This window comes from Staurois parvus, unplaced genomic scaffold (genome assembly GCF_062004578.1).
Source record: "Staurois parvus isolate SC_StPar_1 unplaced genomic scaffold, SC_StPar_1.0 ptg000414l, whole genome shotgun sequence".
NCBI classification, from domain to species: Eukaryota; Metazoa; Chordata; class Amphibia; order Anura; family Ranidae; genus Staurois; species Staurois parvus.
Window position 1 is genome coordinate 6,464,466 of NW_028318210.1, and position 22,049 is coordinate 6,486,514.

General features: G+C 41.3%; 1 protein-coding gene across 1 annotated transcript in view; it reads left to right on the top strand.

The window, feature by feature from the left end:
* Positions 1–22,049, top strand: part of LOC149454953 (cytosolic phospholipase A2 delta-like) — a 110,751-nt gene that overhangs the window by 22,386 nt on the left and 66,316 nt on the right. The window contains exons 2-4 of the mRNA XM_089686899.1: positions 8,575–8,644; positions 9,855–9,991; positions 20,159–20,290. Of these exons, the coding sequence (XP_089543025.1) occupies positions 8,575–8,644; positions 9,855–9,991; positions 20,159–20,290 (339 nt within the window). The remainder of the gene's footprint in view (positions 1–8,574; positions 8,645–9,854; positions 9,992–20,158; positions 20,291–22,049) is intronic.

Consider the following 22,049-nt stretch of genomic DNA (forward strand, 5'->3'; position numbering starts at 1 on the left):
TAGTGTGGTACGTTTGCCTAAAAAGTCCCCAACCCTTTTTCTAAAATCATGCCACCCCTAACCACAGGGTGCTGAGAATGCAGAGCAGTGTGTCTCTGTGCAGGTCGGGAACGCATGTATTCCTGACCAACACAAGTGTGAACCTTGGCCTTAGGAATTCCCATATCCTTCCTTGATGCTAGGTCATAAAAAATGTTGGTTTTAGCTCCTATAATGCCGGGTTGAACAGTTTTCACATCCTAGAAAAAAGGCAAGCCATGGGGGTTGCTAACTATGAGCTTTTCGGCCAGGCTCAAATGGCTTACAGGTATGACCAGTGGTGTATGTAGGTTTCGTGCTGCCCTAGGCAACACAAAAATCACCCTCCCCCACAGAGAGACCCTGACACCGACCAACACCCCCCTCCCCCATGAAGAGCGCCTTACATTGACCAACAACACCCCAGGCCCCCACCACCACCCAAGAGAGCCTTCCACTACCACCACCCCCATATACTGGCCACCCCAGCGAGAGAGAGAAGACACTCATCTTCACAGCTCCGGACATCCCCAGGAACAAGAGCCAGGCTCTGAATCCACCATCAGCAGCCCACAACCTCTCTCGGATCCCACGTGGTCCCCATGCTGCATGTTTCCTTTCTTCCATTCTTTCTTCTGGGGAATGACACTGCCATCCTAAAAAATTCAGCTACCCCCCTGAAAAATGCCACTCTAGGCAAATGCCTTGTTTGCCTTTTTGGTAAATTACCCCCCCCCCCTTAGTTATCACAATAAAATGAATGAACATTTTTCAAATTTTGAAAGGAATAATTTGTAATATCTACTGGGGCTCCTTGACTGCATAGGCTATTTTCTGGAAAGGCGACCTTAGCCTTTAACTGTCTATAGAAAAAAAAAAAAAGAAAAGGGCAAATTTGTCTTTGAGTATGATGGAATATATACTTGTTGGGATAGCATTTTGGTTATTTTAGGGTATAGATGTGTGCTATAATTTCAATCAGATCTATAGTAATGTATCAACTGCACAGGGGGATCAGTTTGTACTCCTGATCTCTCCCAACAGGCACAGACGGGGCAGACTGTCATTCATTTAGGGGGATCTAATAACACAGGAGTGATTCATGTAGTAGGGCCACATTCTGAATGTTGGGTATCTTCCAGGTTTATCCAAGATGTCCAAGTTTAGTGATATTTTTGTTAATATTTTTGCTGTATTTTAAAAGGTTATCCTGGGCCATATTCACAGTAGCTTTTGGCTCTCATGAGAAATTTACAATTGTTTTTATTTAATAAAACAATTATTTTACTTTTTCTGTTTTTGGCCACCTATAATCTTTAAGGAATTTATAGTATATTTAATTAATTTTAAATAAATATAAAATATTGCAAACAAGGTGGGGGTGTTGAATGGTTTCAGACAGCTGGTTTACTGCTGAGCTGCGACCACAGACCTAACAGCAGGATCTCAGGTTTCCACACACAGCTGAATGACTCAGAGAAGGGACATGTCCTCCTCCTTCCCTCTATAGATGGCAGGTGTAGAGCTTCAGTCTGCATGTACTAAACCTGGGCTGCCCATAGGAAGAAAACATACAGGAGGTGCAAATACCTAGCGCATTATCCAAGGTTTATTAGAAAGTATAAAAAGACAAAAAATATACTCACAAACATAGCACGTGTAAAGCCTATAAGGCCATAGAGATGGCCGCAAAGATGGCAGAGTGTCCAACTGATGGTACGCTTGGCCCTCTGACACGTTTCAAGGACAGATCCCTTTCCTCAGAGCTATGGCCAACCTGGGTTGGAGTCTAACTTCATATCTGTGTGGCCAATACTGCCAATAGCAAAGCCCCTTCCCTCAAACACGAGAGAGGAGGGGATCATGATCCCCACCTCTCTCGAAAATTGGGATGAATGACTCAGTAGATCAGTAAGAACTTCTCAATATATGAAGAAACAATCAGCCATTTCTCTTTCTGTGCAAACAGTAAAATGGTGGACCGTAGAAGCTCTGCATAGAAAGCCAACAATATGCTGTTTCAGAAAGCACCATCTGCTTTTAAAGCCTAATTCCAGCCAACTTTTTTCTTAAGAGAAAGGCTTAGAGCATCTGTCAGATTTTTATCGTCATCTGTGTTCTTTTTAGGAGGGATTTTTTTTTACTTCTTCTAAAGTTTGGGCTTAAGAGAAAATCTCCCCAATGGGCTCACAGATGTATGTAAGATCCAACAGAATTCTTGTCTTCCTCATTCCATCCAAAAAAAAAATAACTATCTGGAATTGGGCTTTAAAGATAAACTCCATGCAAATACCTAATAAAAACACAGAAAAGGCATAGCTTATATCTTGTATGACAGTGGTTTTATCTGTCAAAATATTCTGCGGTTTCACTTTCACTTGCATGTCTCCTCCCCTGCACAATGAAGAAGAAGCACACAGATGAGCTTTCCTTTCTCTGTTACTGTTCTTTGTCCTATTGGTGTGATGCTTGCACTGCAACACAACCGGTTGGCTCCTTGTGCTGCTTCTCCCTCTCCATCCCAGAGTTCTATTGTACACAGACTGCAAGAGGCTGATACCACGTCATATTAAGATACTTTCACTGCTTACTTTTAAAAATGTATATTTAGGAATTTATAATGATTACTCAGCTGCTTTATTTTGTCTTTACTCTCTTCTCGAGGTTCAGCTTTAGTATCACTCTTATAATTTAATGGTTTGTGAGAAATAGGATTAAAGTGATACTAAAAGCCTAACAAACATTTTATACTTACCTGCTCTGTGCAGTGGTTTTGCACAAATATGTTATACTTACCTACTCTGCGCAGTGGTTTTGCACAAATATGTTATACTTACCTACTCTGCGCAGTGGTTTTGCACAAATATGTTATACTTACCTGCTCTGCGCAGTGGTTTTGCACAGAGCAGCCCCGATCCTCCACTTCTTGGGTTTCCCGCCACCACTCTGGGCTCCTCCTCCTTCTGACTACTCCCATAGGGGCACGCGTTCATGCTTGCTCCTGAGCCCCGCTGTCACGTACCTGATGGGAGACTGAAATGACGAGGTCGTCCTCACTTGTGTCACTAGCCCTGACCCCACTGGAGTTGGAACAGAGGGAGTCTAGGACCAGGGGTAAAATGCAACAGGGTGCAGAAGGGATCTGAGTCCCTGTCGTTGTGAGAAAATGGCTCCTACAGCATTCTCAGAAGTGTCCACTTCAAGGACAAAGGCTAAAGCAGGATCTGGGTGCTTCAGGATAGGTGCAGAGGTGAACAAGGTCTTTAATTGTTCAAAGGCTGCTTGGGCCTCAGAAGTCCACCTGAAGGTAGCATGTTGCCTGGTTAGCTGTGTTACTGGTGCATTGATCCCAGAAAAGTTTTTAATGAATTTCCTGTAAAAGTTTGCAAATCCTACAAAACGTTGCACTGCTTTCCTGTCTCTTGGAACGGGCCATTCTAATACAGAGGACACCTTTTGGGGGTCCATAGCAATGCCCTCGGGGGTGATCACAAGTCCGAGGAACTGAATAGTCTGTCTCTCGAACTCACATTTTTCAGCCTTTGCGTAGAGGTGATGTTGGCGTAATCTATTCAGAGTCTTTGTTACATGATCCCAATGTCTTTCAATTGAACTGGAAAAAACTAGGATGTCATCCAGGTAAACGATAATGAATAGATCCAGATAGTCCTGAAATATATAATTTACAAAATGTTGGAAGGTTTCTGGGGCATTACAGAGACCAAAAGGCATCACCAGGTATTCAAAATGCCCGAAGCGTGTTCGAAAGGCCGTCTTCCATTCGTCTCCTTTGCAAATTCTAACTAGATTGTAAGCGCCTCTCAGATCCAGTTTTAAGAAGATACATGCCCCTCGTAGCCTTTGGAATAACTCAGGAATTAGAGGAAGGGGATAGCGATTTTGACAGTTATCTTATTCAGATCACGGTAGTCCACACAAGGTCTGAGGGTGTGATCCTTCTTCTCAACAAAGAAGATGCCAGCTCCCGCTAGTGATGTAGAGGGCCGAATAAACCCTTTTTCCAAGCTCTCATCAATATAACCCCGGAGGACCTCTAATTCTACGTCGGATAGGGAGTAAATTCACCCGAAAGGAATTTTGGCGCCGGGCAGGGGCTCAATAGGACAATCATAGGAACGATGTGGAGAAAGAGTATTGGCACTCATCTTGTTAAATACATCCAGATAATCATGGTAAGCAACAGGAACTAGTTTCATTGTCTCGGGATCAGGGTGGATACTAAGAAGAGGAGTTGCTGCGCTTGGTTCTTTAGGAATGCAGTGATTCAGACAGTATTCAGAAGGGAAAAAGAGCTCTCCAGACAACCAATTGATGGATGAGTTGTGTGCTTTTAGCCAGGGCATGCCGAGAATAACCGGAAATATTGGAGAAGTAATAATATCCAAAGAAATTCCTGGTGTCCTGAGGAGGAGTGGCATAACATTGGCATGGTCTCTTGTGTCACAGGACCAGAACTGATACCGGAGAGGACTCTTGTTTTGGGTAGCAAAGTTTGCATTCATGAAACAACTACAGGCACCTATAATGGCCAGGACCGTAATCGTCCTTTCAGCCAGTTGTAATTGAAGGTGGAAAGAGAGGTGCGTTCGGCTTGCTCCTTGGGGATGCATCATATAGAACCAGCTAGGAGAGGACATATGAGGTCTTACTGGACACGTCAATACATAGTGACCTGCGTCACCACAGTAGAGACAGAGATTGAACTTCTGTCATCGAAGACGTTCTGCAGAGGACAACGATGGTCTCCAAAAGCTCCTTCTAGAAGAATTAAGATGTTCTCTTTTATTGATAAGTAACTCTGATGGGACAACAGTAGTAGAGGACACAGGGGTCCCCATTTCTGAACATATCAAGATCTCCCCGTTAGTCTTCTCATCCTGTCTCTCGGGGATCCGACAATCAATGTGGATAGCCAAGTCTATCAGGTTCTCTAGCCGGGTAGGTACCCCCACTCAGGCAAACTCATCTTTCAAAGTGTTAGAAAGGCCAAGACGGAACTGGTAGCGGAGAGCAGACTCATTCCATTGAGTGTCAGAACTCCATATGCAGAAATCGGTAACATATTCCTCAATATGCCTTTGGCCATGCTGTAGCTTGCTAAGCGTAGATTCAGGAGTCTGACGCAGGAAAGGATCAGCATAGAGTTGTGCCATTGCTGTGAAAAAAGAGTCTACCAAAGTTAGAGTCAGATCGTGTTGCTCACGAAGGTGGTGTGCCCAGGATTGGGTTCATTCCTAAGGAGTGAAATAATGAACCCCACATTGGTGCTTGGTGATGTAAAGGTTCTTGGAAGCAGGGAAAAATATAGCTCACAGGAGTTGCAAAAAGTTCGGAACTTCCTGCGGTCTCCCGGGAAAAACTCAGGTATTGGAACCCGGGGTTCTGGTGGAGGAGAAGTTCCATGAATCATACTGAACTCTGTTTGAGTAGTTACATCTGAGACTGCAGAGAGGTCCGTGGCTGTGGGGTCATCAGACTCGGGTAGAAGTTGACTCTCCAGATACTCAAGGTTTCTTTGCAAATCTTGCACCAAGTAAAACAAGGCAGATACTGATTGACAAATGTCCCCCAATGCAGAGGCCTCCCTTTCAGACTCCATCATTGGTTGACTGGTACTGTCACGTGCCTGATGGGAGACTGAAATGACGAGGTCGGCCTCCCTTGTGTCACTAGCCCTGACCCCACTGGAGTTGAAACAGAAGGAGTCTAGGACCAGGGGGACAAGAGCGTCAGTAGTTGTTGTTTGCAGCTCTTGCAGATGATGACCCTGGAAGACTGATGATCTTCTGATTCAGGCACAGTAGTAACAAGCAGAGCAGGTCTTGTAGATTGCCAGGCGTGCACCAGAGCAAGGCAGGTTGTGAGGGTAAGAGACAGGAGCAGTGTCATAGGAATAGCCAGGGTCATCAACAGTCAGGCAGCGTGTTACAGAATCAGAAGGAAAGCCAAGGTCAGGAGTAGAGCCGAAGTCAGGAACCAGTATCAATCAGGAGAGCAATCAGAGTCAGGTGAGGAACAAGCTATGTCAGCAACAAAGGAATCACACAGGAACAAGCAGGACACAGGGAAGCTGAAGACCAGTCAGCATGGGCAGAGACACTCTTTAAATAGGCCGTCTGGCGCCAATCCTCGCCGTGCGCGATTGCACATTTCTGCGCACATGCGCACAACCGACAACTCTTCTCCGGGATTTCCATGCTTTATTTCTAATCGCGATTCGTCTTGCCGGAAATCCCTTACACCCGCACTATGTGTCCATAAAACACACAGAACGGGGCTCGCCCCCCCCCCCCTTTCACTGGCTGACTAACAGCAGCAAGAGCCAATGGCTACTGCTGCTGTCTCTGAGCCAATGAGGAGGCAGAGAGCCGGGACAGCAGCTACTCTCACGTACATCACTGCTGGATTAGCATCTAGCTCAAGAAAGTATTGGGGAGGCTGCGGTGGAAGCTGCATACTGAAGGTTTTTTTTTACCTTTAAGCATATAATGAATGAAAGTAAAAAACCTTCAGGCTTTACAACCACTTTTACAACTTTTTAATTTTTATTTTAATAACTACATACAACAGAGGTTTGTACGTTTTTAAAGCTAAACTCCAGCAAAGCAGCTAAATGTCAGATGAAATACACATATAGGAGCTATTTTATTTGCCAAATGATTTGTATTTTTGCCCATCTGGTTCTGAGATTTACCTGTTTGGCAGGACAGGAGACCTGATTTCTCTCTGCTGCAGTAAAGTACCACTTCCAGGTCTTGTCCCTTCCCCAGCCTGGGTCTGGACAGTAAAAAGAGTAGCTGTCCACTGATGAGCTCATCCCTCTGTCATTGCATTCTCTCCTCCTATCAGCATGTTCTTTGCATTGTGGCACAACTGACTGGCTTCTTAAACTGCTTTTCCAACTCCTATTCTAAGCTCTGCTGTATTGGAGATTGCAACAGGTAGGTGTAACGTAGCATTGTGCCCATTTACTCACCATACACAGGTACAGGCTCCTTTCATTATTTTCCCCACAGCTCTCTGGGCTCCTGAAGACACCCAGGGATGATAGGTTTTTGAGCTTCCTTCCTTCAGGAGCTTAGAGAGACCAAAATTGATGAAGCAGAGGTAGCTGGGCAAGTGATCTGTAGCCAGGTGAGAGGACCTCCACCGTCAGAACCAGCGTGCAAGCAGCCAGTTCAGAGCCTAGAAGAAGATCTCTGCAGAAGACCCAGCTACTGTGGGGAGCCCCTTCCTGATTGTTACCCGAGTATTCCAGCTGCAGTGGGCTAGTGCTATGTTCTTGAATCCTGCCTGTTCTGAACTGTTTTAGGATATGTTTGCACAAGCAACTGGCCCTGGTGCATATGATAGCTGCTGATTCTTGTTTTTGCCACCTGTGATCGGCTAGATATGGCCACTGAGTCCTCTGCACCTTAATGGCAGGTTGGTGGTGGCCGCCACTATCCATAGCTATTTGCACAGCCAGCAATTACCTGAAGTAATGTTTGTGAGGCTTTTGTTAAAGCTTTGTATTATTTTACAGTGCATGCATGCTTTTTGCCATCCTAACCCTACCATTTAGCCACCTTTGAATGCTGCAAACTATGCGCCCCTGGCCCCCGTGTTAACATAGTCTTAGTGAATACAGAGGTGCTCCAATTCGCCTTTATAGCCCCCTGGAGCTCTGCTATAGCAATTTTATCCAAATATTAACAGGTGCATGTGTTTAGATCTGCCGTTCAGCTTTAATAGATGACATTCCATTTCAGAAAGTGTTTTCGACTCAATTACAACACATAGAGATTGATTTACTAGATGCAAATAGACTGTGCACTTTGCAAGTGTAGCACCCTCCTAGTTAGCTAGGGGGAGCTAGTTGATTATTTTTTTTAAGTAGGAGGCGAGTAGCAGCCAGGAAAGATAGTCAGAGGCGTCAAATTTTGGTCAAGGCTCTGCAGATCAGTTCCCTGATACTTCCCCCTGATCTAGAGACTTGAAGAAGTCTCAGGAACTCCGTGGGTGTGTGGTGAGGAGGAGCCAGTTTGCACTCTTAGGGGATCCTGGACAATCCCCAAGGCTTGATATGGGGTCAGGACAGCCTGTAAGAGTGACTGAGCTTGCTCAGTAGCAGGAGCGTTTGGGTGGAATATGGAATGAGTAGGCTGGAATTAGCAGCCTGGGAGGGGACTCAGGAGAGGGACCTACCTGCAGGTAGAGGAGTTGGAAGGGAGGATCTCTCAGTATCAACCGTCCCCTGAGAGAGGACCGCCTGGGAAGTGGGGAAGGAGCCATCCCAGCATAAGGCCTGAAGGCAGCCACCAACCCTAAAGCTTTTCAGGAGAGTAATCCCACACCCCCTGGGCCAGATAATAGGAGAGGGCATTCTGGTGGGAAACCTGACTAGCCCCCATCTGGGACTGCTAATATACAGATATATTTACAGGACAACTATTAGGCACCAGAAAAAGGGTTTATTCTATAAAACGTAGAGTAAACGTAACTATATATATATGAAAAATGAAGAATCTGACCAGTTTTATTTTTCCTGTGCAGGAGGAAGCATCAAATTGTGAACTGACTGTGAGAATATTACAGGCTCAGAACATCCATGGGGCAGACATTGGTGAGCACTTGTTTTATTCATACAGGAATAAATATATCAGTACTCCCGTGGTGGGGGAATGCACATTTCTGTATCTACTCAAAGAAAGTTGAAGCCTAATGCCAACAAAGTTTAGTTTGTAAGAGTAAAGGCTGCTATAGACGGCTCCGATTTCAGCAATGGGTGGCCCTGTCAGCACCACCCGGCTCAACAAAACTTGACTTTACAATTGCCTGCTTTTGTAGAAGGAACCAGAAAGAACATTGATAGTCGAATATCAAATCAGATGCAGTCACTATTTGGGTGTTCAGACAGCCATGGATGCTGGCTGTCAAAATTCAGTAGCCGCAGGAGAGATTCCTCCATCCATGCTGCTTAGCATGGATGGAGGAATCTGTTTGACTTCTCTTGTTCAGACTGAGCAAGAAAATTTACCCCAGTGGAGAGAAAGTAATAATCTGACAGAGGGTCAGTTTCCTAAACTTTTTTTTTTGCAGTCTCTGTTCCCTATCCCTTCCTCCCTCAGTATAGTTTTGGTTAGAGCTGGTTTCCATTAATTCAGGGGTAAAGGGGGGGGGGGGGGCATGTTCAGTGATATTTACCTATACATTTTATTAACTGTTTCATATGTGCAAAATCTGATATGCTTCTCTGATATCAGCAATGTAGAAAATACTTTGCATATCTCCTAGCAATTTTTTTTATGTTGGGACTTTAGTTTAGCTTTCAGCCCAGGTTCACACTGATGTGGTCCAGAATTCGCAGCGTTTTCTGTGTGAATTACGCACTGCATCAGAATTGCACCGTGTTCATGTGAACCTCTGCAGGTGTGTATGTTAACAACACCCTGAAATTGCTCCGCAAAACACGGTGCGATGTGCACAATCAGATCGCATAGATGTGAATACCCATGTGATCTGATTCTAGCACAGACCAAAAAAAGAGTCCTGCATGTTTTGGGTGCAGTGCAAATACAGCCATACAAAATGTAAGGCTCCAATTGCATCACACACAAATCGCATGTGATGTGCACAGGAATGTGATGCGCTTCCTGTGTGAATCACATGCGATGTACCGCACTGCATATATGTAAACCCGAGCTCAATGTCAGTAAAATATGCATGGAGTATCAACTAGAAGATGTTTGACATGGTATAATATAATATACTATAATAACATCTGTGTTAGAAAAAATTGTGAACCAAATTTTTGTATTATATTTCCTCTGCAGTGACCAAACCAGATTGCTATGTTTGTTTATGGCTGCCAACAGCTGTGACGGATAAGAAGAGAACCAAGACAGTCTGGAACAATGACAACCCTGTCTGGGAGGAGACATTTCACTTCAGAATACACAGTCAGGTTAAGGTATGACAGCTGATATTAAGAAAACATGCCAAAAACATGAATCATATTCTTTCACCTGTTCTATTGTTGCATTGGGGGGGGGCTGGGGGGTATTTATGTAGCACCCTCCTAGTTAGGTGATAGAAGTGAGGCAAACTTAGTTTATGGGCTCTGCTGTAGTGATGGAGCTGTGATTGTGTTTTGCCTAGTCTGGGTTCTGCAATTGCAGGCTTGTCTGTCTCTCCCGTCTTTCCAAAAAGTTGTGAAACATAGTGGGTGAGGAGAGTAAAGTCTGATCTGGCTCTGTATACTGCCTCAGCCAATCCCTGTCAGGAAAAGTGACCAGCAGGGGGCTGAGAGAGGTATATAATGGTGAGAGCAGGGAGTAGCAGGGTCCTTTGCCTGTTGGAGATTGACCCAATGTGGAAATGTTGTTAAACCTTCCAAGGCTCAGAAAGAGGCTTAAGAAATTCTGTACCATTCTAGCTCACCAAGAAGTAGAAGGATCACCCCCAAAGTTGCAGGAACACCAGGGCAACATCTACAGAGGATCTTCCTGGGATACCTTGTGTCAAGAGTCAGCTGAAGTGAAGAAGGCCTTTAGATGGCCTGAATCTCAGTGAGTAGGCGTCAGAGAATCCTGAAAGAGAAGGAGACTGTTGCTTGTACACCCTTTCTTGACAGAGGGGCTGTTTCAGACCTGCTGCCAAGGCTGCACCTTCGAGGAAGCCCCCGTGTGCTAAAGCTGTTGCTACCTTTTGAGCAGAAAACGCTGCTACCCATATGTAAGAAAAATATAGGTGAAATATATTTTAAAAATATTCTTCCCAAATATATTGCTATGTATTTGAAATACTACAATTTTGGCCATATTCAATAAATACAAAAAAAAAAATATATATATATATATATTGAATGTTGAAATGCGTTTTCATTACAAAATATATGAAAAATATTTTTAAAAATACATTTCAAATATACTGTATGTCTTTAAAAATACAAATCTCCATTTTTGGAACACATTTACAAATATATGTAAAAATCAAATAAAATTATTCCAAAAAGAATCTCCCCTCTTTCAACAAATTCCCACCAATAATAAAAAACAAAACACACCCCTTACAAGTGATAATTATTAAACAAACTGACAATGATCATAAAGTCCAGTGTCTTAGTAGTTCAAAAACTCAATAAATAAAGGTGGAGAACTTGAAAATTTTCTTACAGTGTTGATTGTGTTCAATGGCTTTTGTGAAAACCTCCAAAATAAAGAAACTCAAAATAGTGCATTAACGTAACATACAAAAAATTTTTTTTTTTTTTATATATATATATCAAAAATATGCAATACTAAGTGAAACAAAAACAGTGAAACACTCATGAAAAAAAGTTATTCCCAACAACACTCGTGCTCAATCCTGAAGTGTTACACTCAGTGAGAATCCTAACCCACATGTGACACTTCTAGTGAGTAAGGCAAATATACCCTTACCAACAGTAAGACAACAAACGCCTTTAAGATATAACTTGTAGAAATCCTCCAAAAGATCTTTCTCCTCCTTCTCCTCCTTCATTGTTAGTAGAGTAACACTGTATTATCATCCTCATTCACAAGCCTTGATCACGAATTACCAGGCTCCAATCATATAGTGGAAAATAACCATAGTGTGACTCCGTATATATTCAAGATCATATTACTTTAATAAATCTGCTTACATTTAAAATCAATTAAAAGTGCGATTTGGATCAAAGCCCCACTTTCTGGGGCTTACCAGGCAGTTCCCACACAGAGCGTGCAACGATTCCCACAGCAAAGATGGCCGCCGTGGCACTTCCGGTTCCTGCTCCTTACGTTTGACGTCACTTCCTCTTGACGCGTTTCGTCACATCCAGGACTTAGTCATAATTATGTAAAAATATATGTTAAAATTACTTTTTTATATTTTATAAATATATTCTTCAGATTTTTTTAACATATAACATATATTTAAACATATATTTGTAAATGCATTCCAAAAATGTAGATTTGTATTTTTAAAGACCTACAGTATATTTGAAATGTATTTTTAAAAATATTTTTCATATATTTTGTAATAAAAATGTATTTCAACATGCAGTATATATGTATGTACAGTATATATATATATTGAAATATATTTTGAAATATATTGAATATGGCCAAAATTGTAGTATTTCAAGTATATGTCAATATATTTGGGAAGAATATATTTAAAATATATTTCAAATATATTTTTCTTTCATGTGGGTATACTTTGGTTAACTGCTTCAAGATAGTGTCCTCGTTCCAGTTCTTTAGTTCTGGGCATCCCAATGCTTTTCCTCATCTGTATCCCAGTTCTACAAAACAAAGAAAACAACAAAAAAAGAACACTATTTGCCTGATTACAGCCTGAGGAGTGAGTGGGATCTAACACACCTAGTCAAAAATACCCCATGCCTGGCTGCTTGCTCCATTAAGGGATCAGAACCTGGGACCAATCATTAGATTGGCACTGCATTTACTATAACAGGAGTGTGTAAAATCAGGTGCAACTCTGCATAGAAACCAATCAACTTCCAGGTTTTATTGCCAAAGCTTAATGAAACAGATTAGAAGCTGATTGGCTACCATGAGCAACTGCACCAGATTCTGAGTGCACCAGTTTTAGTAAATCTACCCCAGTATATCTAAAGTTAAAGAGTAACTGAATTCTGAAAGCTGACCCCAAAAAAATGACATGCAGAGGGCATAGGACTGAGCACTACCATTGCTTGTGGTCTTCCTGCAGCTGATCTTTCCCCTTTGCTGACCTACCATTTCTTGTTCTGCACTGTGTCTCAGCATGGAGGAGGCAATCTTGGTGGATGAGCAGGACTTTGCTTCCTCTTGTCAGAGCCTCCAGCAAGAAGAACAGTGAGCAGTGCAACAGTAATATCACTAAATCTCACTCCAGGTGAGAGGAGACTAGCAGACGGAGGCTTCAATACCTGAGATCTCACACTGCAGGTATACTGTACAGCTGGGAATAATGGTATATAGTAAGCGCTCATAAACAATGCAAGCAGCTGAACATATAGGAAAACACATAAAAGTCCCAAAATACATAAACAAAAGAAATGCAGCGCTCTTGAGAAAAATGATAATAATAGACACAGTCCAATGAAAAAACAGTGCTCCTTGTTTCCCAGTGTAAATGGTAGAATTTTGCACTAACCAGAACGCGCATAGGTAATGCGCATATGTATATATCCTGAAGATCCTTTCTCCACTTGAGTCTGGTCAGATATACGGCTTGGAAGAATGGAGATCCTACGCCCTCATGTGGTGGAAAGTGATCCAGCAGGTCAGAGCAATAACGATCTAGGTGAGCCTCCAAAGGAACTGGCACAGGAATCCCCAGGGCTACAAGGATGGAAGAAGCTCCTCACAGGAGACACAGGGGAGCACTCATAGTGTAGTAATTAAAACTTTATTTGAAAACAGCACAGGTGCAGAATACAGTAGAATAGCCAAGTATGGGCAAACACACTGACCCTATTAGATGTCAAAATGGCCGCCGGGCCTCCTCGTGGCACCGGCGGCTTGGTGTCAACGGCGTCCTGGGTCCCAGGACGCCGTTGACACCAAGCCGCCGGTGCCACGAGGAGGCCCGGCGGCCATTTTGACATCTAATAGGGTCAGTGTGTTTGCCCATACTTGGCTATTCTACTGTATTCTGCACCTGTGCTGTTTTCAAATAAAGTTTTAATTACTACACTATGAGTGCTCCCCTGTGTCTCCTGTGAGGAGCTTCTTCCATCCTTGTAGCCCTGGGGATTCCTGTGCCAGTTCCTTTGGAGGCTCACCTAGATCGTTATTGCTCTGACCTGCTGGATCACTTTCCACCACATGAGGGCGTAGGATCTCCATTCTTCCAAGCCGTATATCTGACCAGACTCAAGTGGAGAAAGGATCTTCAGGATATATACACATATGCGCATTACCTATGCGCGTTCTGGTTAGTGCAAAATTCTACCATTTACACTGGGAAACAAGGAGCACTGTTTTTTCATTGGACTGTGTCTATTATTATCATTTTTCTCAAGAGCGCTGCATTTCTTTTGTTTATATACTGTACAGCTATTGTGATACAAAAAAGGAGTGCCTATGAACCCTCCCAATCTGGAAAATGCACTGCAATTTTTCACTAAACTGCCTACTCACAATTAGTATTTCTATGTGTCCCCTAAAACATAGCAAGGTCAAAGAGCTGAAGTGAAAGAACTGGAGTTTGCTGCGTGTGTATGTGGGGGGTGTGTGTGTGTGTGTAACGGAACCGACCCAGCCTGCGCTGAGTACTTCCGTTAGACTACCGCTTCCCCGTCCGAGCACCGACCACAGACACCACAGCAGACCATACAAGACTAGACAACACCAGTCTTGAAGGAAACCAGGAAATAGACTACTTTATTTTAACACAGATACAAGATATTTACACTGTAGAAGAGGATGAAAGAAAGAGCGCACAAACCTTGCGCATTACCTCAATAAATAGTGACTCATTTTATTTAATTTAGGAAATATACTCACAAAGGTGACGGTAAAAGAGGCATAAGTAAACCATATCCACACAGGGTTACAGGTAAATCCAAAGGGGGGATAAAAACTAACGCGTTTCGAAGGGTGCTCCCTTCTTCATCAGAGCTGATCAAAAAAACATAAATACAAATTCCCCTCAAAATATTACATGAATCATGAATATTCAAAATGGTATAACAGGTGGTGATACTGTAGATGAGCAGAACAATACACAATACACATGAGAATACTCATAAAAATGGCAATACGTATAATAATAATAATAATGATGTCAAAAAACACATATAGAAAAGGTATATATAAAAAAATATACACAAAAAAAAAAAAAAAAAAAATATATATATATATATATATATAAAAAATGGGTGGAAATAAAAGATGGAAAAAATTATTATGATGGAAAAAATTGAGAGCTTAATTGTACAACTGGCATGAAAATCGCTGGTTAAAGATCAATTATCAATAAAAAGTATCTATAATAGAAAAAATGTATTAAATAATTAGTAATTAATTGTAAAAATATATATATATACCTAATAATAATAATAATAATAAAACTAAAAATCATATAAAATATTGTATACAAAAAATCCTATAATATAGAATTAAAAAAAAAAACTCCATATAGAGAATCCATAATATAAACATATATAAATGTATAAATGCAAAAGCACAATTGCTATTTAAAAACAGGATACGTTCATTTTTTTATGTGTAGTATAGGATTGTGTGTAATATAAAAACAGATACCTGGGTTGAGCAAATAGAAACTTCAGTATGGCAGAGTTCCCATAGCAAGGAGACATTCAGCCACTGAGTGTCAGTATTACAGCAGTTCAGCCTGTTTAGTGTGGCTGGCGGTTAAAGCAATGGATTAAATACTGTAGGCTGCCTGCAGGTGGCAGTGGAACGCACGCCGGCTAAAATGCATTACTGCGCATGTGCTGTGCGTTCTAGCGGCCATATTAAAGAGGATCATGAAGCAGGAAGTCTCTGACACCACAGCTCCTACAGCAAAAAGTGATCAAAAGGCTGAATATGGCCAAGAACCCACTAGACCTTAAGAGATTAATACTTAGTTATTAAGGGACTGTAAAAAGTACATAAATAAAAAAAATACTTGAAAGGAGGAAGGTGCCCACAGTTCAGCGCCATCTAGTGACAGCTTTATCAATTGAAGGCTAAAATTATTAAAAGGCAGAATGAGTTGCTGGCTTCTGCTTTGTATCAATTGATAAGGATTAAATTCAAATCAGTGAAGATCAGGGAATCATTTCTAATTACGGTGTAGATTAATACTTTTTGAATAGTTTTTTAGGGAATTATTACCCGCACATTCCTAATGATCGGTATATTCTCAAGAGCATTAGTAGGATAATTTATAATAAAAAAAAAAAAAAATATATATATATATATATACTAAACACTAAAGGGATAATAACTATATAACTATATAAAACACACAAGATATACCACCCTTTGTATGATATGAGAAAATATATGTAAGAATATATATATATATATATATATATATATATATAAATATATATATATATATATATATTTGTATGCAAAAGAAATGGGGGAGGACAACTTTTCACACATCAAGAGATAGCACCTACTTAGAGCAGAAATGAAAGTATGTGTATATATTTAAAAAAATATTAATTATTAAAATTAATAAAAGTTATTAAAAATCACTTATGAAAATTATTAATAGTAAAATGAATACAATAAAAGAATCGACCTAATTGATGTGGACATAATCACTCAAGGTCAAGTAAGGGGGAGAGTCAAAACTTATAAGTTCATATGTATATAAATATATATACAAAAAAATATATAAAAAAAATATATATATACAGTGGGGCAAAAAAGTATTTAGTCAGCCACCAATTGTGCAAGTTCTCCCACTTAAAATGATGAGAGAGGCCTGTAATTGGCATCATAGGTAGACCTCAACTATGAGAGACAAAATGAGAAAACAAATCCAGACAATCACATTGGCTGATTTGGAAAGAATTTATTTGCAAATTATGGTGGAAAATAAGTATTTGGTCAATATCAAAAGTTCATCTCAATACTTTGTTATATATCCTTTGTTGGCAATGACAGAGGTCAAACGTTTCCTGTAAGTCTTCACAAGGTTGGCACACACTGTTGCTGGTATGTTGGCCCATTTCTCCATGCAGATCTCCTCTAGAGCAGTGATGTTTTGGGGCTGTCGCTGGCCAACATGGACTTTCAACTCCCTCCAAAGGTTTTCTATGGGGTTGTGATCTGGAGACTGGCTAGGCCACTCCAGGACCTTGAAATGCTTCTTACGAAGCCACTCCTTCGTTGCCCGGGTGGTATGTTTGGGATCATTGTCTTGTTGGAAGACCCAGCCACGTTTCATCTTCAATGCCCTTGCTTATGGAAGGAGGTTTGCACTCAAAATCTCACGATACATGGCCCCATTCATTCTGTCCTGTACATGGATCAGTCGTCCTGGTCCCTTTGCAGAGAAACAGCCCCAAGCATGATGTTGCCACCCCCATGCTTCACAGTAGGTATGGTGTTCTTTGGATGCAACTCATCGTTCTCTCTCCTCCAAACACGACGAGTTGTGTTTCTACCAAACAGTTCTATTTTGGTTTCATCTGACCATATGACATTCTCCCAATCCTCTTCTGGATCATCCAAATGCTCTCTAGCAAACTTCAGACGGGCCCGGACATGTACTGGCTTAAGCAGGGGGACACGTCTGGCACTGCAGGATCTGAGTCCCTGGCGGCGTAGTGTGTTACTGATGGTAGCCTTTGTTACGTTGGTCCCAGCTCTCTGCAGGTCATTCACTAGGTACCCCCATGTGGTCCTGGGATTTTTGCTCACTATTCTTGTGATCATTTTGACCCCACGGGGTGCAATCTTGCATGGAGCCCCAGATCGAGGGAGATTATCAGTGGTCTTGTATGTCTTCCATTTTCTAATTATTGCTCCCACAGTTGATTTGTTCACACCAAGCTGCTTGCCTATTGCAGATTCAGTCTTCCCAGCCTGGTGCAGGTCTACAATTTTGTTTCTGGTGTCCTTCGACAGCTCTTTGGTCTTCACCGTAGTGGAGTTTGGAGTGTGACTGTTTGAGGTTGTGGACAGGTGTCTTTTATACTGATAACAAGTTCAAACAGGTGCCATTGATACAGGTAATGAGTGCAGGACAGAGGAGCCTCTTAAAGAAGAAAGTACAGGTCTGTGAGAGCCAGAAATCTTGCTTGTTTGTAGGTGACCAAATACTTATTTTCCACCATACTTTGCAAATAAATTCTTTCCAAATCAGCCAATGTGATTGTCTGAATTTGTTTTCTCATTTTGTCTCTCATAGTTGAGGTCTACCTATGATGCCAATTACAGGCCTCTCATCTTTTTAAGTGGGAGAACTTGCACAATTGGTGGCTGACTAAATACTTTTTTGCCCCACTGTATAAATATAAACAAGTGCAGCATAAAATGGACAGCAATAAAATTAATCATGTAAAACCAGGCTTCAGTACAAGCAGGTAAAGGTAGCCTAAAACAGAGTGTATGTTTCTAAATCATCATTAAGGCCTTTTGGGGACAATGTATCGAGTGTGAAGATCCAGAAGCTCTCGCGCTTGCAGAGTCTCTGATGTCTTCTTCCATTGTCAATGTCCTTACGGATGGCTTCTATTCCAAAGACATTGATCCCACTAAAACTACCTTGACGGACTTTTTTAAAGTGTCGAGGTATTGAATATTTGTCTTTACCATTCTTAATGCTGCTCTTGTGTTCACTAAATGGATCTTTGGTGACAAGATATATACACTCAAGGGAACAACCCTCCCTCTCTGCATAATGACACAGGGCGGGGAGTGTCTCTTGTTACTACCTTTAGTAACAAGAGACGCACCAACAGACAGTCTCAAGCCAATACACATAAGCACATACATCACATAATAGTTTGCTCCCAAGCAAGACACACAATAGAACAATGGGATGCAACCACATGGCATTAAACAATCAACAACACCTCACCCCAATATTAGGACAGATCACCCTGTACCCCTATCAGGCACAGGGTGACTTGCACATAAGAGGGATATGGGGAGCTGAGACAGGGGTCTCCCCAACTCTCCAAAGTGAGCTGTGTTCCGTGGGCTCCCCACCCAAAGTGACTCCCATCACAGGGGGGTATTATACACTTAAAATCAATTAACTTTGTTGCATGTTTCTGAAAAAATGAAACCAAGACATTCCTTTTTTATATGACTGTAATCACTTGTTGCCACCTAGGAACTGTACATCCAGAGAGCAAATAGACTGTGCACTTCGCAAGTGCACTCATTTTCACCAGAACTTAGTAAGTGTGGTTAAGTTCTGCTGATTTCTATCATCCATTCATGTGCAAGCATGGATGCATTTTTTAAACTTTTTCTTGCACCTGATTGGGTACTTTTACAAAATGAAGCTTCACCACACTCACTAAGCTCTGGGGAAAATGAGTGCAATTGCACCTGCAAAGTGCACAGTTTATTTGTCAAGTAGTAAATCAATGCCAAGATCTCAATCTTAAATATACATACAAATCTATTAGTATGCCCATGTCCTTCTCTGTAATTTTGGATGTTCCTCTAACTTAAGCATTGAAAATAGTCGGAGGTTGAAATTTAAAGTGATTGTAAAGCTTTAGATTTTTTTTCTTAATAAAATAATAAACATGTTACATGTACCTGCTCTCTCCAATGGTTTTGCCATGATCATTTTCTTCTGGGGACCCCTGCCAGCGCTCTTGGTTCCCCCTGAGTGCCCACCATAGGAAGTCACTTCCTATGGGGGCAACTGTGTGGGCTCAATTCTGAGCTGGGACATTTGCGTCTATTCAAACACACAGCCCGGCTCGACCCCATTCCCCACATTCTGCTCACTGGTTTTGGCTGACAGCAGAAGGAACCAATGGCTCCCACGGTTCTCAGCCAAGCCTGAGTGAGCGGGGAGCAGAGCTGCTGCATATGTGCACAGCGCTGGATCGCGATCAGGCTCAGTGAAGTACTGGAGGGAGAGGAATGCAGAGAATGCATTAAGGTAGCAACCTTTTACCTTTACAACCACTTTAAAGCTGGATTCCAGGCAAATATTAAATATTTTAAAGCTCTGTATTCATTAATAAATAAATGTATTTAAATGCAAGCAGTGTAAGTACCTGAATTAGACTTGGTACCAATCTCTTGCAATCCATGTACAGCAAAACTCAGATTGGGAGAGGAAGAAGCAGTACATAGAGCATCCTGATAGGGGGACAAAGCAGATGAACTCATTACTGTGCTGCTTCTCCTTCACTGTCCAGTCACAGGCTGGGGGCAGGTCCATGACTGCCTGGGCTCATAGAAAGTGGGTTGAATGATGTTGTTTGTCATTCAACCAAGATGACTGACATCTAGTGATGGAAAAGAAGTACTGCGGGAGACAGCTCTGGATTGACGGTGAATATTGCAGCCAAAACTGCTTTTTTTTATTTTGTCTTTTAATGTGCTAATATTTTAATTTTTGTCCTGAGTTGTAGAGCTCTGCTGTAAGTGTTCCATTTTCCCTTGTTTCCTCCTGTCCACAGAATATCCTAGAGTTGTCACTACATGATGAGGACGTAGGGACAGGAGATGACCACCTGTATACAGTGAACTTTGATCTGGGAAATGTCCCACTTAATGAAACGATATTGGAAAGTTTCATGTTAAATAAAGAGGTATGTATTGGGATGTACAGTAACCAATTTTAATTTGCATTCTGAAACAAAATTATTTATTGATTTCAGCAACTTCTTTTCTATTGTACAACTTTATTAGTTTTAGAGATCTGTAGAAAAATGTGCCTGCATGCGCATTTACTAGATCTTAGCATGTTTTATGTATAGCTCAGAGACCATGAACGTGGAACATGTGGTATTAACACATGTTTTATCTGTTCAAAACTCATTGTAAAGTGCACTTTAAAGACATAAATACTGTACAGGGACATGGTTAAAAATTAATTTGTAAATGCATTGAAAACCAATTAATCAGTTCCGGAGGTCAGAAGAAAGTCAAAAAAAGTTTTATCTGTTCAAAACTCTTTATAAAGTGAACTTTAAAGGCATAAATACTGTACAGGGACATGATTAAAAAAAATTCATAAATGCAATGAAAACCAATTTATCCATTCTGGAGTTCAGAAAAAAGTGAAAAAAAAGTCTCTTAGATGTTCAAAACTCTTTATAAAGTGCACTTTAAAGGCATAAATACTGTACAGGGACATGCTTAAAAATTAATTCGTAAATGCATTGAATACCAATTAATCAGTTCAGTAAAAAAGTCAAAAAAAGTTTTATCTGTTTAAAACTCTTTATAAAGTGCACTTTAAAGGCATGGGGAGGGCACTATAAACCTCCCAGGTGCAATGCATCCTGAGGAAACTTAATTCGTATTGCGAAAAAAAAACGTAAACTGAGGCATTATTTTCAATGGATTTGACTTCGTAAACCAAAAATTACGTTAACCGAGGAGTTTGTAAACTGAGGTATGCCTGTACATGCATTCAATGTAGTGTCAGATGCATATCATTGCTGAGGACCAATTTACTAATAGTTACAATGGTGGACCATGCCTATGCAATGTACATCAGTCCCCACAAGAGGCGCATGTGACAAATGACAATGCAGCTGCATAATTTGAAGACAGTTGTCACCCCATAAGGCAGGGGTGGGCAACTGTGGCCCTCCAGCTGTTGGTGAACTACAAGTCCCATCATGCCTCTGCCTTTGGGAGTCATGCTTGTAACTGTCAGTTTTGCAATGCCTCATGGGACTTGTAGTTCTACAACAGCTGGAAGGCCACAGTTGTCCACCCCTGCCCTAAGGGAAAGTGCCTCAACATGGACCTTTATGGCAGAATTGTCAGAAATTATTTTAACAAAAACTGCAGATGTAAAAACACTGAAAACTTTGAAATGACATATACATTGAAATCGCAGGAAATTTGGATGATTTGGTTTAGATCTAATTTAAATCCCATCTTCGCCTTTTTTCATGTTTTAAAATCCTGTTCCCTGCACCCTCCTATTATAAAAAAATGCAAAGCACTACTCACCCTCTGCACACTCCAGTACTTCCCTCCTCATCCTCCTCTGTCATCTGGCGTCAATGTTCTTCCAGGTTAAATGATGCAAGTGGACAGTACAGTGCTACTGAGAACAGCACTGATATCGTAATGTCAGCACTGCCGGGAGAAGCCTTTTGGAGGGAGCACCCCAAACCTGTAATTAAGATTTATTTTCCCTCACTTCCTTTACATAACCAGAAAACATAATCCTTATTAGTGCCCAAAAATAACCATATGCATGAACCAAATCATAATATAGAAAAGTAATTGTTCCAAACCTGCATGAGCTCAACCACACCTATTTTTTTTAAATCACTACTACAGTGCACCTGCAACAAATAATGAGCTGGACTGCAATAGTGACACCTA